The sequence below is a fragment of the Pelecanus crispus genome, chromosome 10, assembly GCF_030463565.1.
Source record: "Pelecanus crispus isolate bPelCri1 chromosome 10, bPelCri1.pri, whole genome shotgun sequence".
NCBI lineage: Eukaryota > Metazoa > Chordata > Aves > Pelecaniformes > Pelecanidae > Pelecanus > Pelecanus crispus.
Genome location: NC_134652.1, coordinates 32,100,915 through 32,127,904, shown reverse-complemented (window position 1 = coordinate 32,127,904; position 26,990 = coordinate 32,100,915). Strand labels below are relative to the sequence as shown.

The 26,990-nt window shown below is 37.6% G+C and overlaps 1 protein-coding gene across 5 annotated transcripts in view; it reads right to left on the bottom strand.

The window, feature by feature from the left end:
* Positions 1–3,542: 3,542 nt before the first annotated feature.
* WAPL (WAPL cohesin release factor) overlaps positions 3,543–26,990 on the bottom strand; it is a 72,431-nt gene continuing 48,983 nt past the window's right edge. For 3 of the 5 annotated variants that reach the window (XM_075717486.1, XM_075717483.1, XM_075717487.1), the window contains exons 7-18: positions 26,289–26,400; positions 20,855–21,082; positions 15,830–15,941; positions 14,736–14,833; positions 13,035–13,111; positions 11,631–11,809; positions 11,180–11,295; positions 10,292–10,453; positions 8,805–9,012; positions 7,527–7,615; positions 6,388–6,483; positions 3,543–6,008 (exon numbers count right to left, since the gene is read on the bottom strand). In XM_075717486.1, coding sequence (XP_075573601.1) covers positions 5,943–6,008; positions 6,388–6,483; positions 7,527–7,615; positions 8,805–9,012; positions 10,292–10,453; positions 11,180–11,295; positions 11,631–11,809; positions 13,035–13,111; positions 14,736–14,833; positions 15,830–15,941; positions 20,855–21,082; positions 26,289–26,400 — 1,543 coding nt within the window. In that variant the 3' untranslated portion in view covers positions 3,543–5,942. Of the gene's footprint in view, positions 6,009–6,093; positions 6,484–7,526; positions 7,616–8,804; positions 9,013–10,291; positions 10,454–11,179; positions 11,296–11,630; positions 11,810–13,034; positions 13,112–14,735; positions 14,834–15,829; positions 15,942–20,854; positions 21,083–26,288; positions 26,401–26,990 lie in introns of those variants that run through there. The other 2 variants (XM_075717484.1, XM_075717485.1) reach the window with 1 other exon arrangement.

Here is a 26,990-nt window from a genome sequence, read left to right as displayed (position 1 = left end):
TTCCTTTCTCATTCAAACTTCTGCAGAAATGCTCTTCACCTTGATTCTCATGCATTAGGTACTGGTAACGCACAGAAACAAAATAAGTATATATACAGATATATATGTGTGTGTGTGTGCGCACGTACATACATTCCCACACATTTTTCATCAAGGTTTGCTTTCCACCAAGTAGAATACTGTAATGCAGAAGGAAACCAAACAGCAACTGTCACTAGGACACACATCACAGCCACATTCACCAGCCCTCCTCCCATCAAACAGGCTAGTTAAATACATCTGCTTTGGTCAATTACTGGCTGGAAAAAGTAAAATTATTTCTAGTATCTGTATTTGGTCTTTTTTATTTCCTTCAAAATGTAGGCCTTGTAACTTTTCTCAAGTTTTGGTTTCTATTGGTTAAACATGAGTGAATTTGAAGAAGAAAACAATGCAAGTTAAGAACCTGTTGAAGAAGTCTGGTTTGGGTCTTTCATGGAAATATTTGTCCAGGTGTTAAATATTCATCCCCACAGTTAAACATAAACTCTTAGGTGCACCTTTGACTCAAATCTTTCTCCTGTTAGAACATCCTCTTGTCAGTGTCTTTACTCCTCCTTTTCAGCAGTGAGAATGTATTTAATCCTCTTAAGAGGGTAAAGTGACAGCTAGAAAGTTCGGGAAAAGAGCAACACACACTTGCACGAACTATTATTACTCACTCACTTGACCAACACTGAACTGTTGTTCTAGGACACAATCCCAGGGTCAGCTTTACAGGTGGAACAAAAATCATTTAATCCACTCCACACTCCAGGTTAACACTCTTCCTCCCCACTTTTAAAATACTAAATGCAGAGACACAATTAAATCTTCTGTTGTAATACAGGAAACAAAGAATTCCCACACTAAACAGTAAATCTAAATAAAATTCCTGTTATTCTTTCCTTTGCTCCAGAGAGTCTTCTTTTCTGTATCACCTAATTTTACCCTGCCAAAGTTTACCTTACTATTAATATTTATCCAACAATGAACCTTCCTCTAAATAACTTTGAATCACCTAAGACAGACGAGAATTTTTAGTCTGCGCAGTGAGCATAAAAGGAAATAGGTAGTACTGTCTGAACAACTCTTTATCTTATTTAGTAATGTAGCTTTCTACACATCTCAAGAAATTCTTTGGCCTTTACTCCTCTAAGCTGATGAAATGGAAGTTCAACCCGTAGTAGCAAAAGTTGGGGGTCAGGAGACTTAGAGATACAGTTTGGAAGACAAGAGGTGAAAGATATGAACACGTCTGCCTGTCAAACTGCAGGCAGTGTCTAGGGTAGTTCACTCCCACCAAGGAGGACGGCCTTTTCCAGGGCTCCTTACAACACCCTCTGCACCACCAGAGAGTGCCTCTTGTCCCACACAGACATCCCACACCCAGCATGGCAACCTGAGGCTTAACCTATAGCTGCAAACAAAAGTTCAAGTTTCCCAGATGAAATAAAGATCCTTGTAGCATTAGTAAATGAATCTACCTTTGGATAAGCACTTCAGGCAGTTGCATTATTTATAATGGTTTCGCTTTTATTTACAGTAAGACTATCTGCACCTACTGATGCTGCAAACGTCTTAAAATAATTACAGTCCCTTTGATAGGGGACCTTTAGGGCAGGTAAAAAACAGAGCATGTATGAATGGCTTCTGTTCCAAGCAGCTAAAATAATCCAGTAGTGTCCTTTACCCAAAGCTGAATTAACGTATAACACAGAGGAGGAGAAGCAGCAGCATCAAGAATTACATTGGCCTGCTTTCAAAAACACTTGGCTAGCAGGATTCAGGGCAAACTCCAATCTCATTATCGTCAAAAACCCAATTAACGAGCCATCCTATCAGGAAGGGCTTGATGCAGAAGAATGGCAGCTACTTAAGTCCTCTTTATCTTTTGAGCTCAAATACACATTTTTGTTTTCCTTGCCATTAAACAAGGAAAATACCACATTAAGGAAAAAAAAACCCAAACCAACCCCACTTTACTGAAAAAGCCAGGTGGGCTTGCCTGGTAATAGCCCCAGCTAACCAAGTACGCTTTGACTCCTGCTTACTCAAGGGAGGAATTACTGATGTCCAGAAAGGAAATATTGAGGGGGGACAGAATACTCACTCGCTAGTGCATCTGACACCAAAAACATCTTTATCAATTCAGTGAGGTACCTGAGCCTGAAAACATGGTTAAAAGCAAGAACTCCTGTTAGAATATTCTGTTACAGAAAAAGTTAACACATGTAGCACCCTAAAATTGGTATGAGAATTTCCACTATCTTCTCATCCACCCAGAAGCGGCCGTGGCGCGATTATTCCAATCCCTAGCAGAACCGCACTATTCCAGCTGCACGCTTGGCACAGATGCTCAGCTCCGGAGGAAGAACGAAGCTTTTATACCTTTGTGATCGCTGTCCACTCTTCTGCTTGGAGAGACTCAATTTGCTGACAGCACAAAACCAACTCCATTAGGCCAGCTTGAGAAATCATCTGCAGCACAGCTACCTGCTTTGACATTAAGCTTCTGATAAATCAGTGCTGTACAGATCATGCTGGACCACTTTGTTGTAATGCAAATAGTGCATTTCAAAACAGCCAGAAAGTGAAATAATTATATGAAAGGCTATGACTGCCAAATCTTCTATAGAAGCTTCACAATTGTCCTGTTAATCTGAAAATGCCGATGTCATCTCAAAGCATCCACACATAATGCTACCATTACATATCTACCCACAGAATAATCAAGAGGAAATACTTTTACCGGATGTTAGGATTTTTTGGAAAACATTTGCTTATATAAAGCTGTACTTGCCTCCTACAGTGCCACATACTAATGACATACTGCCTCGTATTTCAAACTCCAGTAACTTCCCCTTCACAGCACAGAAATAAACTTACATTATGCTGATGCTTGTTAAAGTGGCAAGAGACAACACATCACATTCAAGTCGCTTTACAGCTCATGAATTATTGCATATTGTACCTGTATCTAGTTGTATCAATTAAGAAAAAATCCATGGGAGAAAATGCAGTCTGAAATTCATTCATATTAATAGAGAAACAGAGCAATGCTCATGGGTAATTTTCTCATTTTTCACTGAAGAAAGAAGCCATTAACATCCCCCATGATGTGAAAAGCATCACCGTAACAAGAGCTGCCCCATTTCCCCTATGCTTTAGTGTATTTTTGTTATTCTAACTATAGCTCTTCAGAGCTGTTACATGCCCCTTCAGCTGAACGATCAATAGTAACGTGCGTGGAGAACTCCAAAATGCATCAACAGATTGAATACATCATATCCAGAAAACTTCAAGCCTTAGCTGGTTTGACTGACCACAGCCTCAGGTCCAGGCACTGAATTCTGTTGTCCCAGCATGCCAGTGAAAAAGAGAGCACTACCTTCAGGAAGCTCCTCTATTTTTTTTTCCCTCTTTTTTTTTTTTTTCTTTTTCCTTTTAACAATTTACCTGACACTGCCTTCTTTCTGCAATCACTCACAGGAGTGTTTTATTACATGTTAAAAGACAAGATATGTATTGAAAGTAGCAATTTTATTTGAGTTAAAATTATTTACAAAAACCCAAAGACATACTTCATGAAACTGGTACAAACTATTTTTCCTGCCGTTGGCTTTTGCTCCAAAGATCACAGCTGAGAAATACTGTATAAAATAAAAATAGGATTGGATTCAGAAAAGTACTCTACTGTTCTAATTTCCAATTGAGAGTATTTACACAAATATTTACAATGGAAAAAAAGTTACTTTAAAACTTTAATTTGCAAGTTGGCCTCAAGTACCCTTTAACGCAGAGTTATTTGAGGGTCTAACACACAAAAATGCACTGCAGTTCACAGGGTGATTTCTCCCCCCACCCTCAAAAAAAAAATAATCTGCATTTGTCAGTGCTTGACAATTAGTTACATTTAAAAAAAACTGTTAAACACTGAGGTAAATCAATTCCCAAACAATTACCAGTGTAACAAAGAAAGGTAGTTGTCCCTGCTTTCCCCCATCATCACATCTGAATTTATTTTCTCTTGCCATCTCTCCACAGAAAACTAGATAATCGATTTGAAATCCCATTATAAGAGAAAAATCTCCAAAATCAGAAAACTAGCTGGGCAAAATACTCAGTAATTTCCTCCTGATGCAGATCATTTACATACAGCTTCTCTCTCTCTCTCTCAATACTGTGTTTTTTTTAAACAAAGGGGAATACAACCTCAAAAACTTTTCTAAGTTACACTGATACACTAAGTTTTAGAAGGTGATGAGAGAAAACGCAAAAAAGTATGACCAACATAGGATTTTTGCCGCTAATCAGTTACTTCCTTACAGAATTCCCAACAATCTGCATTATCAAAAATAGGAAGACATAGAAGGCAGCCACTGTATGTAAAAAATTTACAGCTGGCACTGATACAAAAGCACGAGTTCTTAACTTTATACATGGAGATAACACAAGATCTAAAAGCAGATTAGATTTCCTGTTATTTCCCCCTCATTATACATAGAACTAATATTTTTATGGCTTCAAGTTTTACAAATTCAATGGAATAACATGATGTAACTACCTGTACAGGTATTTAAAAATGTCAGCGAAGCAGATCTCAGAACAGTCTGCAAATATTCAAGACCAGCTTAATAAAAATAATTACCAATTCTGTTGGTCTGAATAATGAGTGCAAGAAAAAAAAACCTCTTAAAAAAAGTCATGTATTTTCTGGGATTCTTTGTTCCACTTAAGTCTTCAAACACAATGCTTTGCTGTGAACTAGACCTCAGACTGAACAAAATCTTAGCTATATCAGCAATTTAAGGCTTTGTGTTGTATGCATTTAAACTTTGTCATACTACAGAAGAATGAAATAGAAAGATTATGTCAGCTGGAAACATTAATCCCCATTGGTGTTTTAGCTTCTTTAAAATTCTTCCCCCTAAAACATCCAAATTCTTTGTATTGAGCATTATAAAATACATCTCGAGTGCTTCCTTGAAACAAATTAAAACAGCATTTCAAAGTTTTTGCTTATTAGAAGTGTAAACTACCCTGGGATTGAATATATTTTTTTTTTTTAAGTTTTTTTTTCTTTTTTTTTTTTTTTTTAAACAGGGCACAACTTTTTACAGTTACTGTTTCTTTTGTGGATAACATACCCTCAAATGGCTTTGTGTGTTTATGGGTTCGCATGCTTCTTGGAACTACAAAGTGTTATGGTCTATCAGTTTACAGTACATGGGCCATGACAGTTTTAGAACTGAGAAATAGTTCAACAACCTAATTTCAATCAAAACAGTATAAAAAATAAACTATCCAATCCTCGCCTCTTTGGATTCCAACAAATTTTAAATATAGACAGTAGTTAAAATCACAAAAGTATTTAAAAATTTATATTTTATGATTTTGGAATAATCTAGTAATAAAAAAGCAAGAGCAAATTAAACTCAAATAGGAGCGGTGCTGCTGTCCAGAACTTCTTTATTAGAACATTTGTTTGATACCTCAGTAGCTAAGCTGCCTTTGCACCTGGCTGGCATGAAACAGTGGCTCAACAGTAAACAGCAGTTGCACTATCAGCAGCAAGTTTTTCCCCTTGAAACTTGTCACGAACAAAGCAAGAAAAAAGATAGGGAGGGTAAACCCTGCCAAAAAATATTTAAATACTGCACTGCATCATAAACAGCATGGTTTCTTTATTTATTTTCCTCAGAACCTTTTTCCCCTCATTTTTGATAGTTGCAGATTGATGTAGTAACTGTCTTTTAGAAAATGCTGAATGCATGGTTAAGAGACCAGGTAGCCTTAAAAATCCGAACACGAATGACACAGATGAATGCTCTTGGTATATCCTTCAAGGACTTCTTTCATGACGACTTCTTTTGTCTAAGGGTAGCTCCAGCATTAGAGTGCCTGCAGCGGAAGTTAAGTATCTAGCAGTGTTCCAAGTATTCAATCACCCTAGAGATAGATTTCTGGCCTGTTGTTCCAACAGCACACTGGAAAACGTAACAGAAAACAGAAGTAACAAACAAGCATTTGTAACACCTCTTTAAAATATCTGAGAGCTATGCTCATTTCAGAACTTTAGTATTTAGAATTACGTATCAGTAAAAGCAATTAGGCTCGGGCAGATGATTCAAAAATATTTTCCTGACCAGTCACAGTCGAATGGAATGGAAGTAGCTTCATTCCATTTACTACCAAAATAGTGACAGACAAACGGGTCTTCAGTGTTTAAAAACAGAAAATCATCCTGTGCTTTGCTAAAGGCACAAACTGAAAAATGTTGAATGCTTCTAAGATGTATGGACTATTGACAGAAAACGCAATTACAAAAACATCTACATATATCAATTTAAAATATATATTACTTACAGTAAGATTCATAAAACTGAGAAATTTTTTGAGCATTTCAGTCATTATCGAGAAGTCCCCTTCCGGTAAGTACTCCCTCACAGTAGTCACATTGATCTAAGAAACAAAACAATCTATTTTAATTTGGGAAATATTTTTCTGACACAGAACTATTATTACTCTGCATGTGAGATGCAATAAGACAAGTATATTCATAGCATTATTAAGACAGCTTTTGCTGTCATCCCTATGATTTCAGTCTCTCTCAAGCAGTACGCACATTTATGGTGTTTATGTTTCTAGGAAACAACAGTTGCTAAAATCTCCCCCCCGCAAAGATCATTACCGTCAGACCTCCGCAGGACCTACAAGATTATCAAGAACTAAAAACCCCACCAGATTACTCTCCTGTCATGAAGAGAATCTCCCTTTACAATTGTTAAGGGTTGAGAATTATTGAACTAATTGCCAGGATCACTCCAAACACTAAAACTGTACAGAAGCTAATCAGTCAAAAGGTACAGAACAGCATGGTAAAGACCAGTTCTGCTATCATGCCTGAAGGCAGGTCTGAACCTCATTTTCATTTGAGCATATATTTGACAGGAGAGTTTATCAAGTCCTTGGCTGTTAGAGTTCCATATTTTTAAGTTTTAACTTCAGCTTTCTATTATGTAGTTCCAACCTGAGGCAATAATCTTAACAAATATGGACATACACAATTTCATGTGATCTCCACGGAGGAAAAAATAAAGCAGACTGATAAAAAAGAGTAAACACATGTGATGTTAACTTGCCTATTGAAACTACTGAAAAATAAAGCAAGCTCTTATAATTATAGAACAGGCGAGCCAATTTTCCTTTGCCTTTCCAAAGTAAGTTCATTTGTTGGCTCAGACTAACTGCAAAGGGGAGAGAGACGGAGGAGGTTAAATATTCAATTCCAACTGGTTTTGATAAACATACTGACGTTCAGAAAATGTGTTTTGGATGGAGTATCTCTGGCAACTTTTCACAAAACTATATACATCAGTGCAGCTTCATCAATGCACTAGCTCACACTGAACCCTAGTTTAATAAATCCATTTCAATACTGCAAATCATTACTTCACTAAAAATTGTGTTGGACTTAAGAGCAAGTTATTGACTTATTCCCTTACTGGACTCTCTTGGCAGAGGCAGCCTAGAAGCAATGCTGTGTATGAGGCCACAATGCAGTCTTCCATGTGCTTCCCAGCATGCTGAAGAGCTGTAAAGAGAGACAACGGAGTGTATTGTATTCTCTAAGCAGCTGGTATCTTTTATCGCTTCAAATACAATCTCTCATTATCACTTTTCAGAATTCTTTTTTCTCAAACAAAATGAGCCTTTGGACCGAGACTTCAGAGGCAAGAATCAGACAAACCCCACACTTACCAACCCATCAGCAAACCCCTGAAGAAAAACGGCGTTCATCTGCTTTCAATTCATTACCTTGCATAGTATTTTATTAATTGCTGTTTTAATGCGCAAACTGTATGCTTAACACACCAAAATACAAATATAAATGTTTCATGCAATACTGTAAGCCAGTAAGACTTCCACCAAAAGGAGTTTATTGTACTAAGGATAACAGATACAGCACTTTTTGCTAATGACTCTGCATTTTGGGGCAAACCACAAATAGCTGCAGACACTGGTTGACGGAGCTACAAAAAGGAGGAAGGATATAAAGCAAGGTTGGAGAAAGTAATAAACTGTACCTACTATTAGAAGACTGAAACACTATTAGAAGTAATACACTGCACCTACTATTAGAAGACGGACTGATGTGTCAGACCTGATACGTTTTCCAGGGACAAACTACATAATTCAGCTTAGAGATACTCAAATTCCTGGAACAAACTACCAAAGATGCAGCACATCAAGGCATTACACAGGTACCATCGATGGAGTGAGAAGAACTCAGACACAGAGAAGGTGGGGACAGAAGCAGCATATGTGCAAATGGGGAGGGGAGGAAAAAAAACCCTAAAAGTAGCATGAAACAAGAACGGGTCATGATACCATGGAAAACAAAATTAAGGCAGGTAACTTTCAAGGACTGTTTCAGAAGAACAAGATAAAGGCCTAAAGGCCATCCCTTCCAGAATATTTCTTACACAGAATGTCCCTAAAAAGGTTGGGTTCTTTTGGGTTTGGTTTGTTTTTTTTAAGAAAAGGGAACTGATAGAAGGTACTATCAAGAAAATAAGAAGTAGCACAGCAACTTCTACTTCTCATGCTTCAGCTCTGAACTGCTTCTACTTATGATCTGTAACAGTTTCACCTGGGGGGTACACTGTGGAAATCTCAGCCCAAGAGACTGCATGCGGATAGGAAGCAGAGAACAAGGTGGGAATTTATGCAATCACAGAGCGCTCTGCCTTTTCTAAGCTCATCACAACCAGACAACGTACCTTTATTAAGATCAAGTTCTTCATCATCTTCTTCCTTCTTATCTTTCTCTTCAGTACTATCTGGCTTTTCTGTGGAGACCCACTGTATCTCCCCACTTGTCTCTTGCCATTCCCCACTCTTATCATGCTGAGCAGTAGGAGCTTCTTTAATCAATTCATCTGTCTGGCTCTCAGCCAGCTGTGCCGCTCGCTCACGCTCAAGAAATAGCTAATGGGGAACATTTCAGGAGAATTTCTGTTATAAATTAAACCCTAAACACATTGAATTAATACTTGAAAGTTTATTTCCCCTTCACAATTTACCCCTTAATAAAGTTAGTCTTCAATACTTTTCTTAACAGTAGCCTTTTCTTCTTCAAAGGAAAATACAATTTACCCCAATGCTAACGCTGTGCTCTACAGAAAAGGCCTCCCTCCCTCCCCTGTGTTGAACCAGTGGGCAGGCTCCTCTTCAGCATCGTAGATGTTGAATCGTTTTCTTTGAGACACAGCTTGAAGACTAGAAGTTGCCATATTTTCCTGTCCATTTTTGTTCTCTACCAATCCTCATTTTCTTTTCATGCTAGCTATCCCCTCTTTGCTCTCTCAGCTTTGCCCTCGATATGTAAAAAGCAAAAATTTAAAGAGTAATTTAAAATGACTTATCAAGGATGTGACTGAACCAGCAATCTCTTATTGTGCACTCGTATCTTGCAAATTGTTTCCCAAACCATATAACCACCAGTTTTAAATACTGCTTTGCAGAGCTCTATATTAAGATATTTAATATTATTACTTTTATTGTTGATATTTTTTGTCTGCTGCTGGACAGTTATTTCACATAGTTAAATACAACAACTGCTAAAAGCGCCCATAAAATTTTCTCCATTGAAATAAAAAGGCTGTAATTTCCTTTAAATTCTTTTATTTTAGTTTGCATTGTGGAACTCATTCACCAAAATTACTGGTGGATTTCTTTTTTTTAAGAAGTTAGTCAATACAACATTTAAGAATGCTGTTTAACATCCATAATCATTACATCCATATTTTATTGCTCTTCTAAGGCATGATACTGCTTTTTTTTTAATTTAAAGTTGCAAACTCCCCAAAAGATAGTACTTAAAATAATCTATGGAAGCAAAGTATGTAAGACAAGAGTAGCTTACAATTTTTACAGCTGGTTTAAAACAATACTAGAAGTAAACGGTTTAGGAAAAAGAAAACTAGAAATAAACTGTACAGGGACAAGAAAGCTTTATGGAGCCTGAGAGCAGCCTTTGGATGTCTGTAATAATGATACCACTGTCTTTTACCAAGAAAGCTGTTTCTGTAACAGACAGTACTGAAAAGTCAAAACTGTGAGCAGCACCCCTCTTCCCCCACTAGGCTGTATTACTCAAAATACTAAACAGGAAAAAATTCTGACAAATCTTCATTGCTGAGTTCTCCCCTCTTGACAGTCTGATAATGAGAAATGGTAACTATTACAGGAAAAACACATTTCTTACCTGCACTAAAGCCTGAACAGCATCAATCTGTCCAGTTATCTTTAGGCTATCATCTCCTTCTCCCGTACAGAACGAGTCAAAAGAACATGATGTTTCCATATTGACAAGACAGTGCCTATTCCGAGCACTGTATTCTACTAGATTGATCAACAGACCCAATCCCTGCAAGAATTGGAGAGTCAAAGAGGATGATACACATTAAAAAAGGATAATTCAGGGGGGAAAAAAAAAAAAAATCTATCCAGATAAATGTCTTCTTTAGGCCTTCTCTTTCTGAGGATATATAACTTACTAATGCACCTTTATGAAACAGCTTGACAGACAGACGGATCAGGATTTAAAGAAATATGAGGCAAAACTGAGATCCCTGATTACTGGAACTTGTATGCAGGAATCTCCATTTTTCCGATTCTAAACTTGAAAACATTTTTAAAGATGAGATTTCATTTACAGATTAGGGATTCAGGTGTCCAACCTTCAGCTTGTATTCTTAAAAGACCCTTCACATAGACAATTTCACTGTTGCTATTTAGGCCACGCAGACCCATTTTACACAAGCTAAGGTAAATTTGACAAAGCCTTTATCTCAAACAGTAACATTCACCGTATTTCTAAAGTTGAAAAGACATTTGAAAACTAGGTAATTCACAGACTTATTTAGCTAAACCTCTTTGTTCATCTAGCAGTGCACTTTCTCCCCACCAAACACAGGGAAAATGGTTAGAGCTCAAAACCGCCAAATCCTTGCAGAAACCTTCTTCAAGTACCTCAGTAACTATGTATATGGTCAATGAAAACTAAGGGCTGCCTCTTAATTTGGAACCATGGTAGTTAAATGCACAAGGGGGCAAATCACCTTATGTTAAGGTAACAAATACAATAGCTTACCAGCACCCGAATATCAAATCTCTGTTCTTGAGGTAGGAACTTTGGAACCTGAAGCACACAATTCATAGCTGTGCCTATCAGACCATCTTGTTCACCTGTTTTTGTACTACCCCATTCTGGGAAAAAAAAAAAAAAAAAAAGTGTTTAGAGGCTCAATTTTGAAAATGCTCCTTTTCATAATTTTAAGCAGATCGACAAAAGGCCTTTCGGCCCTAAAGACAAACAGGACTCTCTTAGCCAAAGCAGGCATCTTCACACTTAATACTTGCAATTACTCATCCAATTTGCAAATGCAAATTACTGATTACTGTAAAGCAAGCATCCACCATACATAACTGTTTTATTGCACTGTACATGGAAAAACCACAATCAGTGTAAGAAAAGGGTTTACGTTAATGTTTTATGCGATGCTTTAACACAGAATATGCAAAATTTTTTTTGTTTGTTTTACCATTATCATTTGTCAGGTTGAGCAAGACACCAATGATGGCCCTCATACAGTCTTCCACTGCTTTACCCACATGGTTAGTTGTTACATTCTGGTGAGGCAGAGGCTTATTGTCTGGTAAACAGATACTGTCTTCAGCACGATTATATCGCTGGATTAACTCCTCACAATGCTGCAGTGCTCTGCGGGGAGAAGATGCAGAACAAAATTACCTTCACAACATACAGGACATTCCACCTTTATATTTGTCTCACCAGGAAAAAACCTCAAATACAGAGCTTATGCAGAATTTTTCTGATGCCCAGATGCCCAGTCTGCAGGGAGAGATAATAAACTTATCACCTATAAAATCTTTTATGAGCTCAACTCAAACTGCGAAAACAAAAACCAGGAAAGCTCTGTGGCTTAGAGCTTTATCAGCTTGAGATTTCAAGAGCAAAAGTTAATTTTTCTTTCCAGCTTCATCACACAGTCTTACAAAAGATATCTCCTCTCCCTACAAACCCAGACTCTCATATCCTCTGACCACTGAGGCACAACATTATTCTGACAGTGTTATCTAAATGTTCTCTTGTTCTGTCCTCAGAGCTATTTCCACTCTGTAAGAAATAAATAAAGGACGCGTGACTTCCTAGCAGTAAAATCTTAATCTCATAACACTACTGGTCCACAGGCATGATTCTACTGCATGACAATTAGTTTGAGGTTAAACTGACAATACTGATTTCAATTACAAACAAAACTAAAAATGTCAAAAAATATATATTGGTCTAAACAGCACAGTAAACTGTGGTTGGTTGGTTTGTGTTTTTTTTTTTAAAGAAATACTGAAAATATCTAACCTACAACCATGAAATTATGTTCCCAATGAGGTCTGCAGAGTCAAATTTTCAGCTTAATTTGTTCTCTTATGAAGAGCAGTACAAGACGATACAATCTCTGCCAGTCAATTGAGACCTCACCCAGATTGATAAATGCGTTGAGATGTTTGTACAAGCATCTTTGCCAGGGAGAACAGCTAAGAACAGAGTTTCACTCTCTTAATTCTTAGTTACACCGTCAATTCCATTACACTCCATTTCAGTAAACACTTAAGCATAATGAAAACACAATAAATAAATGTAGCTTCCCAACTGCCCTCTTCTGTGTTTGTATTAACTTGGTACAGAAGGAGCTGAATCCACAGCTTGCAGCTTCGACAGAACCAACAATAATACCACTACGTATTGGTATTACTCAGGTAGTTACCCACACCCTCATCCAAATTAACTTGAGCATTACTTAATGAAAAGCAACAGTGGAAAGTATGGGGTTTTTTCCCCCCCTTGAATCTTCTGGTATGACAAATTTATTTTTTGCCCTATCACGTGCAGTGCTCTGCAAAAATGTCCTTTTGTTACAACTTACTTAGCTGAGGAGACTATGAGTTGCGAGTCTTTGTATGCTATCAGATAGCTCTGATTTTCTGGATTATGCACAGTTACCTAAAAAAGGAAGGAGAAAGTAATATTAAAAATGGGACTTCTTTTTCTTGAAAGAGAAGCATTCCCCTCCACTATCACCCCACTTTTCCACATTTCTTGGTTATTATCCAGTATAAAGGTTCACTTATTATTGTCCAATATTTCCTTGGAGTTTTCACCTTGTAACTAAATCACACAAAATTGTGGCACTGAAGATAAAACCATCTTCCCTGATACTGTAAGTACAGAAACCGTGTGGCAGAATGTTCTGCCACAGCAGAACCCTGAATCTGTATCCTGGGACTACAGTGTCCCAAGTGTGTGTGTATGTAAATATATATAAAGATATAACACAGAATAAAATTATATACATAATATTATTTTTAGGACATCAACTCCACTTCTGAGAGCTTACTACACATCCAACCATAAAAATCAAGCTTTTCCTTGATTCCCTTGATTGAAATTCAGAATCAATTTTCAGAAGCAGTACAAGTTGTTCTCCTAAATTTGCATGGCCTGGTGTGTTGATTTTTGTCGTGTCTCCCAAGCTCCTAAGGATCTTACTACATCACAAATGACCCTTAAGTTCAAATTTCAATATTTCACCACTAAACAAGGCTCTTCTACCGTTGCTTGGCAATTCCATCTATCAAATCTAAAAGCAGAAATTGGATCTGCACATTTTTCTCTCACTGTTCAGAAGGCAGGTAAAGAGCTAGGTGCCATTAATTTTTAAGTAAGCACCCTTGAATTAGTACTTCAGCAATTGTTCACCTTTCTCAGTTTTTAAGCTTACTTTCACAGTATCTTTGAGTCTGTCGTTCTATTTTAGTGAAGAAAACAAGTTACCACTGTAGCTATTTGCCCTTTAACTTGGGTTTAAGGTGTTCTTCAAGATTCATTGACCTGTACTCCGAATCCGAACGTCACTTTCTGATGCGTGGAGATGTACTGCTAAAACATCACAGCACTCTTCTGCATGCTTACCGTATCACAATACAAGAAGAGTAACGCCAGTAACAAATATGAAACTCGGCAAAACAAGGCATTATAGAGAAGCGTATGCTCGTAATTCTTATCAATTAAGCTCTACAGAAGTACCATGTGTACCAATTCTGTTCATGGTTCTCATCAGAAAATATTTACCACCTCAATATACACACTCAACTGATTACAGGACTAGTCTGACTTTCAAGGCAGTTTTCTCTTTCAGCACTTAGCCACCTGATGTTTGAAAGTAGCAATTCTTAAAATATACATCGATTTACAGCTTCTAAGAAAACACTGCTTCTATAACGATGCGTTATTACTAGACACACCCTGGAGAGTCAAACTCATGCCTCAAAAACAACATCCATAAACAGCAGCTTTCCATAGGAACTTAAGAACAAGCATCACACTACATCAGTTATTCTTAGCAAAAATAAACTTGCAATGTTGTACATACATACAGAAGGGTAAAAGACATTTTCAAACAAACATTCCAGGAACACTGATAAACATCAGAAAGTAGTATCTGCTATAAAAAATAATCAACATTATTGTGTTATTATGTAACTATATATTGAAAGAGTGTAACATTGAAAAGGTCTGGCTGAGAAAAAGCCCTTTTCAGAAACGCAATGCATCTGCTCATACTCACACTTTCTAAGACCCGTAAACATCTTTCTGCACCCCATAACGAAGCAACCAATTTCTCTTCGTCTTCATCACTGCTTAGGTGATCCACACATTCTTTAACTAAACAACAAAAAGGAGTTGTTTTCCATTATCAGTAAGAAGTCTTCCAAAGCCAAGCATACAAACTAACTAGCTACTCAGAGTTACTATCAACCTGTTTTACACTTTACAAAACTCTAATACTAGGAAACAATCACGAAGACATGACCAGCATTCCAAAGTTTTTCATTTCTCCAAGTAAATAATAAAAAACCCAACCCTTAAAATTTCAGCTTTACAAGTTTGTAATTGCTGCCACAAATTACCTCTGTGTATTTTTTTTCTACTGACAATGAAGAGATTGTACAGCACACGACTAGGTTCCTTAACTGTAATGCACTGTTCTGTAGAAGAGAAGAAAGATACAGCAGGCACACTGCCCCACACTTTACAAGTCTGAAACCGTGTGCAAGTTGAACGCTTTCATCTCTTCAATCCTTCCTTTGTCCACCCCTCTGCTTACTTAAGACCAAGCTTTATTCAGCTCAAGAATTCATTTTAGAAACATCCCTTTTCCTATCTGTGAGATGCTGATCCAAAAAAAATTAACCAAGACATATCTTTGAAAAAATAAGGAAACAAAACCCCTACCATTTCTTCTTGAAGGGCTGACTTCCTCTGGGATATTTAGTTAAAAAAATATCAGGTCTGCAAATAATTCTAGAAGACTGTAAAGGAGATTTTACTCTAGAATAAGTGTGCTGTATTTGTGCGCTGTACAGAGATACGTAACACAGTCATCTATTCCGTCTAAGCTTAAGCCATTTTAATCTCGCACATTATATGCAACATTATACACATTTTGTTTAACCTTAAAACTACTTTCAATCCCACATGCAACAGCTTAAAGCCACTGATTTCCAGTGACTTGATATCAAATTGTGTACTTTATTTTTAACACTGCTGAGAAAAATACATTTCTATTTTTAACCACAGAAAATGAACATTAAGAAAAGGCAAACATCTTTGTAAGATTCACTATTTTTTCACACTGTCAAAGCAGCATTTCCAATATACCTTTATCTACAATATGATCGAGACCACCTAGAAGTCGCAGCTCCTCTTTAAACCAGTCCCCAGCTCGTTTTGAGGTGAGAGACAGCAACGTCTCCATTGCCAAATGCCCGGTCTGAAAGAGTTAGGTTCCAGAATTAGTGAAATCATCATATGCAGCTGTAGCCAATATATCAAACCATACAAATACACGTCATATAAAGACCATAAAAACAAAGTTATCGGTTCTGAGTGGAAGAACCACCAGAGGGAGCAAGAACAGGTTTAAAAATACACGTATCTTGAAAACACAACTTGGTACTGATAAAAAGGTAGTTTGCATTTTCAACTTTTTCTTGATTTTATTAACAGCTTAGAAAACACAAGCAGCCTCCTTTCATCTGTTTCTTTTGTTATCAAAAGAAACAAATGGAGGAAGGAAATGGACAAATCAGCCAGGCAGGAAAAAAACCAAGAACAGCCACAGTGAACACTGCTTCTCTAGTATCTGTCTCACTGTGTCTGTCTCCTAGATACACTGGCTCTGCTGCCTGTGGAATACATTTGATTCTAACATAGGTATTGTGTGGTTCTAATCTTAAACTCACAGAAGAAAGCAATTAAACTAAAACACTGTAAAAAGTATATTTACTGGTTTGGTTTTTTTTTTGAAAGAGAGGAATACATATCAAAATTCAACAACAGCAGAGGTAAGTTTACTCCCTGCAAATGGAAGCTGAAGAGGTTTTAGGTGATTATCCTAGTTAATCCCCTGCAACGTTTTTAACCAAAACTAACACTATTTATAAAGTCAAGACTATAACTCATTTTTCCAAAGGCCTTTTATTAAAGGCAAACATTAGTAATAGACATACACAAACGCATAAATTTATGCCTGCACAGAAGTGACCAGTATAGACTTCTGTAACAACTGGAAAACACACAGGCAAATCTACACTACTAGAAGCTTAATAATTTCATATATGGTACAAAAATGAACGGTCAGAGAAAAAGCCGTAAGAGCTCATTAAAGCTGAATTTAACCACTCTCAAGTTCACTTCCCTGCCCGACACATTTGTTTTGTCATGCTTCAAGGAGGGTTGTGCTTATTCTGAGCTGTGCAGCATGTTCCAGGATAACCAGTTCAAACCTCAGCACCTCCTGGGAACAACAGCACTCACCAGGCTTGAGTAAACACCAGGCTTGGAAAACCAAGTGATAAATTGTATGAGCCCCCCCGCAACAGCTTCAGCTGCTTTCCTTGTTTTTAAAATACTGATTTCCAAGGAGGAAAAGAAAGTTGAAGATAAATCTTGATAAAGAAGAGTTACCACCCAAAGTGAATTATCTCCTTATTTTAGGAGCAAGCTCTGCAGCACGCAGTCACTGATGAGCAGATAGATAGTAATGGCATTTCTCCAACATAAATAGAGGTGTCCTTGGGTCATAACAGTGTTGTGGGGGACGTCCTTGAGTCACAGCAGCATCTCAATTCCCATCACAGAGGAAACAAAGACAAAGCTGCAATTACTCCTGCAACTGTTTCACCACCGGGGAAACTGCTAACTACCCTTAATTGCAACAGCCACTCGTGGAGCCTTCCCACAGGAGGGAAACAAAACACGCTTGGTTACAGGGTGTTCTCATCTCATCACTGGGAAACACAAGATCCAAAACCTCACACTTTTAAAAACTGTAAGTTAAAAACATAATGCTAAAGGAGATGAGGATATTTTAAGCAATGGGTAGAGAACTTCCCTTCTGAAGGCAACCAAACGAGAAAGTGTTTTGAGGGAGGAGGGGAGAGAACCTGTAGAGAGCAGTTTGACAGATCCCTAGCTCTCTGAAGCTTTCCCATCCTCTTCAGATGATCCCCTTCACTTTCACAGATTGAGCTTGAAAAGATTGTAACATGGATATCTGAAAGCACGCATAACCTAAACCAGACTGACAGAAGCTGATTAAAAACTCTCCTTAGGGATCTTAAGTGCTACGAAAGATTCAGTTAACTTCCTAAATACCTTCACCATGAAAGCTCAAAGGCCATAGAATATTTAAAACACTGTGCTTAGTTTTCCACCAAAGGGCAATAAGACTTCAAAAAAACTCCAGGAGAATATAATTTGGTATTTATACTACTGGGCATACGAACACAATTTTCAGGGCTGTTTTGTTTTGGTTTTTTTAATTAATAAAATGAATCAAACCTTGTAACCCTTTTGTTTTTGAGGAAAGTAATCCATTCAATTTTTATGTCAATTACTATGAAATTTTAACACCAAAGGTTCAAAACATGGTTCCCTTAAGCTTTCAGCCTTATGTGGAGAGAGAAAAACAGAATAACCTCTTTCACCAGATGGAAAGAGAAGTCACTTCTGAAGGTTTTCGTTATGATGCGACAGAGAGGAGCTAGCTGCAAGCATCAGCTCCAGAGGGCTATGCTGACTGACAGGCAAGTGCCACTTGCTAACATGAAGGCTAAGTTCTTCAGGCTTTATCTTATTCTAAACTAGCAAAGAAACCGGAACAAATTCAGCCCACAGAGAACTCCTTTTAAATTTCTGAGTTTACACTTTTAACATTCATAGCTGCCTAGAAAATAGAACCCTTTGAAAACCTGTTTGAGTACTTAAAAAATTAGTCCAGTCTAATTTCTAGGCAGTCACACAAATGACATTGTCTGCGCAGAGACAGGCAGTATTGATCATCTTCATTTGCTCTGTGTAACATTCAAAAAAACGAAGGTGTAATCGGTTAAGCACAAACTGGAGTTATCAAAACATCTGCTGCAATCCTTCTGTTTCTCAGTGGGTATGTCTGAGTCTGAAAAGCACAGATCTTTCCTTTACCCTCAGAAGATTTACACTTTTGTTAGCATTTTCTGCCTGTCATCTGGTACAAAGCAGAGATTACTCATTATATCTCATGACAGAGATCTATCTGAAAGCAACGATCTTCTACATGTGAAGTTCACTATTGTCTCAACTTACTATGGCTACTATCATAAATTGGAAGAGAACCTAATCGTCTCATTCGGCTTGCGTATATTCTCTAAACGCTATATGGAAGTGCACTTCTAGATGGTGCAGCTGGGAGGGAACCAGTTTCCATCTGTGAGGTACTACAGTATTCTACACATTTACAACAACAGCTCGACATGATTTTAAGAAATAGAGATGCCTCAGGAAAAAGCAGCAGCTGAAACCAATGGCCTGTGATAATATTACTCTTTACTCATAGACAGCTTCCTCACAAGCCAGAGTCCCTTTAAAACTCATGCCTAAGAAAACACAAGAACAGAATTACACTTCATAAAAAAAAAATCAAGCTAGCTCAGATTATTAATATGAGAAAAGCTCAAAGAGGAGACAGTGGTCTGTGTGGCTGGATGCTTTAGCAATGAGGAACCTGTACCAGCTGTTCCATACTTAATAAAAGGAGCTGTCTTACATTTTATAGTGCAAGAGATATCCTGGCACTAACAGACTGTGAGCTACGTGAGCTGCCTTCGGTGCCAAAACAGTGCTGAAATAAGACACTGATTATACCAATTCCTAGCTGATCACCACCTAGAGAAGAAATTTCATTCTGTGTTGGTATCTTCAGATTGTATCATGTGAACTCAGAGAGTAAGCTGAAAGTGGAGAAAATAATCTCAAATTCATTCTTCCTTTGCAGATTTTGAAGGCCAGAAAATTAATACAAGCCCCCTACCTGCAAGTTTCATAGGTTTGTAGGAAACAAGCTTGAAGCTGAAACTCTGAAACAATTCTCCTCTGTCGCTACAAATGGATTACCAAGGTTAAGAATTATGTCATCAATATTACCTTCCTCCCCCAAAATTCAGCTCTTTCTACTGCTACATAATACTGACTTTTCATACCACTTCAGCTATCTGTTCCATAGCTAGAATTTTGGGGAAAAAAAAAAAAACAAACCAAGCCCTTCCTAAACCAACAAAAAAAGTCACAAAAACTACAAAAGAAAATGCCAGCTCAACAAGGCATATCATCTTTTAATCTAACCTCTAAGATGGAATACGATCTTAACTGCAGATTACTGGCAGGAGCTGAAAGTTACTTGCAGAGATAAAGCTCTAAAAAGCTCACTTCATAAACAATAACTCAGAAGCTTCTCCTGTCAGGTATAAGTATTACATGAAAAATGGCAAAAACCTAGTAAGAATCTTTAAAACATTAAAAGAATGTATTATAAGATGTTAAAAAATTAAGCTCATACTAACATCTGTTATACTGAAATACGGTGAAAGTAAAAACACATTACTAATTTTTGCCATCTATAAGCACTCACCTAGTCAGTCTGTCATCAATTCTTTAAATACACTCTTTTTAAAAGACTTGCAACTTACCCTTTATTTTTCAAGCTAGCTTGATGCTAGCATCAAACCATGGCCAAATTTATTTTTAAACAAACCCAGTTCACTCTGTTGCAGCTGAAGACACATTCATAAGAAACAAGTACGTTTGAGAAAGGAAGCAAAAAAATTCATCCACATTTATGGTAATCAACAGATCTGCCACCACACTTTGGGCAGAGACAAACCAGTTTCTGTAGGACCGATTTGTAATTTTTTTTTAATGGGAGAACCTGCACCACATTTTCAATTTAACACACAATACTCTTATTCCCACCTAAGAATCCGTATTGTTTGTGAATGTATATATAAAATTTGGGCAAAGAAACAGAGTCAAATAATCTAAACATGGTCTTTAAACACACGGTTATTTAAAGCATTACTTGTTTTTAATTGCTACCTTTGACTAGCTACCCTTAGCAGGAGTGAATGGTGAATCAGACATCATAAAAAAAAAAAAAAAATCATAACTTTATCCTACTAACAGCCTTTCCAAAAGGAAATTTCAGATTTATAGAACAAAATGCTTGAAGTGCAGTCACATATACATAGAAGGCAGACAAAGTGTCATGACTCCTTAGCTGGGAGATAGGAGATTAAGGATGCTTACAAGTTCCATTCTATTAAGCATTCCACTACTGCCAAGGCTTTCAAATAAAAGCATGATACCCACCGTGATGTTTTCGAGATCAAGATGTTTGTTGTGAACAGTTTCACACAGCCTCCGAATTTTTTCCTTTATTTTATTCATGTCTTTTTCATTCAGCAGCTTGGCAGAAGAAGCATCTTGTTCCAATTCCAAAAGCCGTATCATCAGATCTAGACTAGCTCTGTCTAAATCCATGTTCAAACGATCTCTGCTCAGGATGTACATTAGAGCTGCTGTACAAAGGGACAAATTCTTGGGTTGCGAGAGAAAAGAAAAAAGACAGTTTTTAGTAATCACGTTAGGCAGACCTTTTACAATTTTTAATAAACAAGCTGAAGATTTACAAAAGAAAAAGCTTGACAAGTCCCAGTCTATGCTAGCACTTGCATGAGTACTTACTGTTGTACATAGATTCCTTCTAGCAAGTTACCAAAGCATTCCCCTGACCAATACAACCGAGACATAAATCACTTAATACCTTTACAAAACCCTAGGAGAAAAGCAGGGTTTTCCACTTTTAAGGGACTCAGTGCTGCAGACAGAATAAGAAACGGTAACTCCAGTAACACAGTATTACAGAAGAGACAGATGGCAGGGTACAAAGTGAAAAAGCACAGGGTACATGGCAAGGTAGGTGAACATTCCGGTTCGATGGGATAAGCTGGTGACAGCACCAAAAAATACAGGGATCATGGGGACAGTGTTTGCATGTGAGGGGGCAGGGGGGAAAGAGAGCCTGGTGACATACATTCCGATTCTGCCAAGCAGGTCTATCAGTCAATAGTTTACCCAAACCTTTCCAGCATAAACACATTTAATTTCCAGGGGAATTCTGCTTTTTGGAAGTAGCCAGAGTACAAACCAGCTTCCCCCCTGCCTCGTCCCCATCAGTCCTTAAAAAGTAAGCGTGACTATCTTGACCATCCCTATCCTACACAGAATTGGTGTAGAGGGACCTCTTACTGGATAAAAAATATTTAATCCTTCTTTAAGAAGGAAATAAATTTTATCTTCATGAGGAATCAGAAAAAAGCAAAGGCAGAACATGACTGTCAGGAAGGGACAAATGACAGTACAGCACTTGCACCAAGACACTCATCTATCCAGGAGAGCCCCAAGCTATGCTAAAGAGGAGAAATGTTCATGGAGAATTGAGTTGTGCTGGGCACAGAATTTTCAGAAACCTCTGATGATAACTGGAGGAAAAAAGACCTGGGGGAGGGGGGGGCGGGGTGGAGTCTCTGTGTGCCTTGCTGAGTTCAGCTCTCAAGAGTCAACATGCTGCATGCATCTATTCCAATTTTTTCTGTATAAAGTAAATGAAAAATGAAGACAAACTGATTCTGGGATGCGAATGTCGTACAGTTCCACAGGGAAGAGCAGAATTTCTGTGTCACAGCTGATTAACATCTTGTTTAGAGTTCAGCCAACCACCAAAGCAATCATTAGCTCCTTCTGTTTACTTTAGAAGCAAGTAATAATCATACCTGGTCATACTAACCAGTATCAGCATTTCCAAAACAGGATTAGGCAGCTGACAGTCTATCAAAAGCTATGTTAAAACTCCTTCCTGTCTCCTTCCAATGAAACCCTCAGATGAATAAAGACTTTAATCTGACCAACTACCAAAGATGCATTTGGAATACTGAAGGAAGGAAGCAAGAGTTTCTGAATCTACATCTCCTTTCATGAATACAACCTCGAGACACAGGGTTGGTTAAAAAAACCAAACAAACCCCCAAAAACCACTTAGCTATGAGTATCACTACTCCAGCCCTGTCAGATGTAAGACAGAAAGCAATCTATGTGGCTTGTCTACACAGACACGGTATACATTGTTTTTCCTTAATTTCTATTAACCTTCTCCAATAAAAGCTGCAATTTTCTCATTTTAATTATAGAAATTGTTTACTCTGGATTTATTTGCAACTGGTTTAAACCGTAAGGAATTTCAGGCTCCTGGAAGAAGACTCTGTTCCTTCAGAATGGCAGTAATTAAAACAGGACATAGGAGCACATGCGTTCCAGAGACACCAAAGGTTACTCCACTAACCGCTGTTCAGCCAGTGTGGGACCTAAAAAAGCAACATCTATGAAGAACTATCTTCTAGTGACCAGCATTAATTACCCAGCTGAGCTTCCTAGTTTAAAAAAAAAAAAAAAAAAAAAAAAAAAGCTTAAGCCTCCAAAGGAGTTTCTATCAACTAGAAACTATGCAGCAGTTAATAGAGGAAAACTGCTGCATTTATGATCTGGGCTGCCAATATTTAGGCATTTCAAAAAGTCAGAGACTGTTCTTAGATCACTACTCAGAAATGCTTTACAGCTACTGCAAAGGCTGACAAGGGCAATCACACTCCTTTTGCAAGCCCCTGTACCAAGCCCTTGGCCTGTCCCGGGCTCCCTTCTTTGCAATCCAACTGACTTCCTATTATGCAGGGAGTAACGGCTCTCCCTCCGCATGAGCTCTGTCAACACTTCCCTTCAGACCTTCCACCCAGGATTTAAGATACTTAAAATGTGATCAGAAAGGACCCAAGCAGGGGAGTAAGACATGATACAGAAGGGTCTGGGCTGCAGGAGGACTGCCGGAAAAGCAAGGAGGAGTGGAGTAGCTGTGTGTAACACGAACATACGCTGCTCCTGCCACAGCATTCACGCAGAAGGCAATCAGGCCAATCAGCCTCCGGACGCTGACGTGCAACAGGAAACCAGTGATGTTGCAGCAGTAAGGACCTCCGGCGGGAATGGTGCTTGTAACGTGGAACAAACCTGCTTCAGCTACATGCCAGTGATAGGGGGTTTCTAAACCTCATTTTTCTTAGTCCCGGTAGGCAAGTTGGTTTCATCTTGAATATAACAACTCTACATTTTGCTCTGATCTTCTGTATTAAAAAGTTAACCATGTTGTCTGAAAGCGCTCTCATGCCCTACCATACACAGCATTCTGAGCTGAGAATGAGGGGAAAATTGTTACTACAACTCATTTTTGATCAATAACCTAAAAAACCAAACAAAACAACTAAAGAACCCAATCAAACCCTCAAAATCGCACCCTTTTGGATTGCAGTACTGAAGCTAGTTTTTTGGGTGGGCAAAAAAAACGCACAGAGAAGAAAAAAGTAAGATAAATAGAATTTGCTCTAGACAGAAATTTTATGGCATATCTAGCTATGGAGTTGAACTCCATACTTTACAGTATTCAGGAAAACATCCTAGTTGAACATGCTCCAGAAACGGCAGACCATTTACACCCACTCTCATCCTTGTCTTCCTTTGCTTGTTCTATTTATAGTCCAGCTTGTGGGAACAGATGGTTATTTTCTAGGGTTCAGTGCTACGTTTAATGTACTCTTTTCAAAAAAAAAATTATTTACATGCCGAAGACATTATAAAACCACATTTCTGTGCTTAACTACTGACAGCTATAACGAAAATACAGTTTTTATTTTAAAAATTAATAACACTCCAACACCTTTAGAGCATAGCTGAAGAGACAAAGTCAGTTAAAAACTGAAACTGTAGCTTAAAGAAAAAATCTACAAGAAAAATTCAGTGGAACAAGTAATTTTCATGTAAATATTTTGGAGCATAGCTCAGTAAGATAACTGGTTATTTTGTTTTCCTTGCTGGTTAAAAAAATACCTCTGCAACTGCCATTTTATATTCTTATGTAAATGGAAAAGTCTCCTACTTTCTCAGTCTATTCCATTGCATCAGCACAATGAATGCAGTATCCGCTCATATTTGTTTCCATTAGCAATGTCATTGTGGCAGTTTTCCCATCTCCAAAATACTTTAAAGAAAATATTAACAAAATAATTGTATTCCCTCCCCTCCAAGTCCTTATTCATCTTAAATGGATTTGAGCAATACAAGCACTGAGATTTAGTGGAGAAATTTCTATTAATTTTGAACAAGTTAAAATTTTGAAGTGAGTGAAAGGTTAGCATATAAAGACAGCAAGCTTATACAGAGGTCACTGTTGAAGCATATACTGTCAGAGCATATATTTTAGCATTTATTAATAGCAGTGTGATAAATCAGTAATTTTATAATACTGTATAATCTGTACTAAGAATGCACTGTAACTATATTAAAACATTAACTACCTTTTTTTTTCCTTACAAAAGGGAGCATTTCAAATATACTGAAAATAGTGAATATAATCAATGCTTTTTGTTACTGCAGACTAATAATAGCATGCAATTTCCTTTTGAACTGTATGTGCTAGTTCTTTTGAAAATGAAGGAATAATGGTAACTTAAGAGACAGCCAAAAATACACCAAGCAAGCTTGTACATTTTCCAAGGAACTGTAGCTGTCCTCTGCAGACCTCCTGCAACTCAGTGGTGGCAACTGTCCTAAACAGTGTGACTACACTTTATTTATTTCTAGTATCACTTGGCACTATTTTGACTGCTCACAAAATAATGAATATATTGAACTTGGTTCCTATGTTTTATCGTTAGCCATTGCTAATTTTTGAGGGACATAGAAAATAAGCTATTATTATTATTCTAAATCAGTTACTAAAAGCTCTACAGCTTTTTCCCCCCACCCACAGTAAGATGTCAAACACAATCTCTTAAATGTCTATTTCTGTGGGTGCAAAGTTTCCTTCTGAATTGTGTATCGTTATTCTAGAGCTGTTCAATAAAAGTAATAAACCTGACCGGATATACATATCTGCTACCCACTTGAAGTAACGTTTCCTATGTTCGGCTTTGGTAACAATACCTTAAGGGATGCCCCACAGAGGCACAGTTTCCAACTGCTGGAAAAACAGTATCACCTGCAAGAAGCATCGTCTACCACAGCTGAATTGAACTTGTAAAGTTGATAAGAAGAAAAACCCAAACTGCTTCAGATTTTAACTCCTGGGTCATGTTACCATAAGTAGTTAAAATCTACCTTTCCTAGATTTATCACAGAACACCGCACATACTCGAGGCATCCTACAACTGCAATTACAGCACTGCTCAAGGAGACAAGCACAGGAAAAATGCTCCACAACAGCTGCAGAAAAGGCAGTAATTCACATGCAAGCAAGTCTGGAGATGAGCACTCAGAGCCATCTTTAAAGATAAGGAGAAAGGATTCCTTCCAAATGTGTTTTATTTGAAGGAAATTATAAATACAACAATAAAACTATTAAAACAAACCCTAAGAGAAGATATAAAATAGCAATCCAAAGCACAGCCAGTTTTTTTAAAAAGCTTAAATGAATTTTTACAAGAATTTCCAAACCCAGAAGTACATAATCAGTTAAAGGCGAATTTGTCATTGGAACGCAGGTGCTCTTATTTTTCACTTCACTACAGATTTCTGAAATGGAGCCACTTGATCCCAGATGCACACTATACTGGATGCTTGACCTTGAATTACGTGTACACAGAATTCATGCAAAGTAGACAGGTATCATCAACCTTTAATGAAATACACAGTGTATCCATACCTGATGGTGTTGGGAATCATCCAGTGTTTTGAAAACCATGGCTACCATCCCATGTGCTCTCAGATGCATTCGGAAGCTGGGCATGGCGCACTTTGTCGCCAAGCTGATTACACTAGAGAAAATCAATTCTGCATTAGAACAACTAAAATGAACACATTTACAAAAATGGCAGATAAACAAGTCTACAAAATGTGACTGACCATACACCTCAGACCCTGACAAACTCTGATGGGGTATTTCTTCTAAAATTTGTATAAGGCAAGTTTGTAATTGGTGAACAGAGCACCACTTTATTCAACAGTTGCTTACCAGCACCAAACTACGTCTGCCTTATCTTAAGGATAGCTAAAAACAGGATGTGAAAGGGTGCCCTGAACTTGCTTCTTTCAAACAAAAGTTGAAATAATTTGAAATAGTTAAACTGAAAGTAAAATGTTCATGGATTAAGCGCAAAGCTCTAATTTAGAGGCACAGGAGAGCTCATTATGGATCAAGGCATTATCAGGAATTATAAATGTGAGCTTCCATTGCTATCTAACAGTTATCCAATTGACCTATTAGTCCCGCTTATGCCTGACCAATACTTTTACAAAAAAACAAACATTTTTTTATATTTATTGCTGCATTTATGGTTGATGGAAACACTATAGATTTCAGGAAAAATCTGACAAATATATTGGTCTAATCAGTGATCAGCATAAC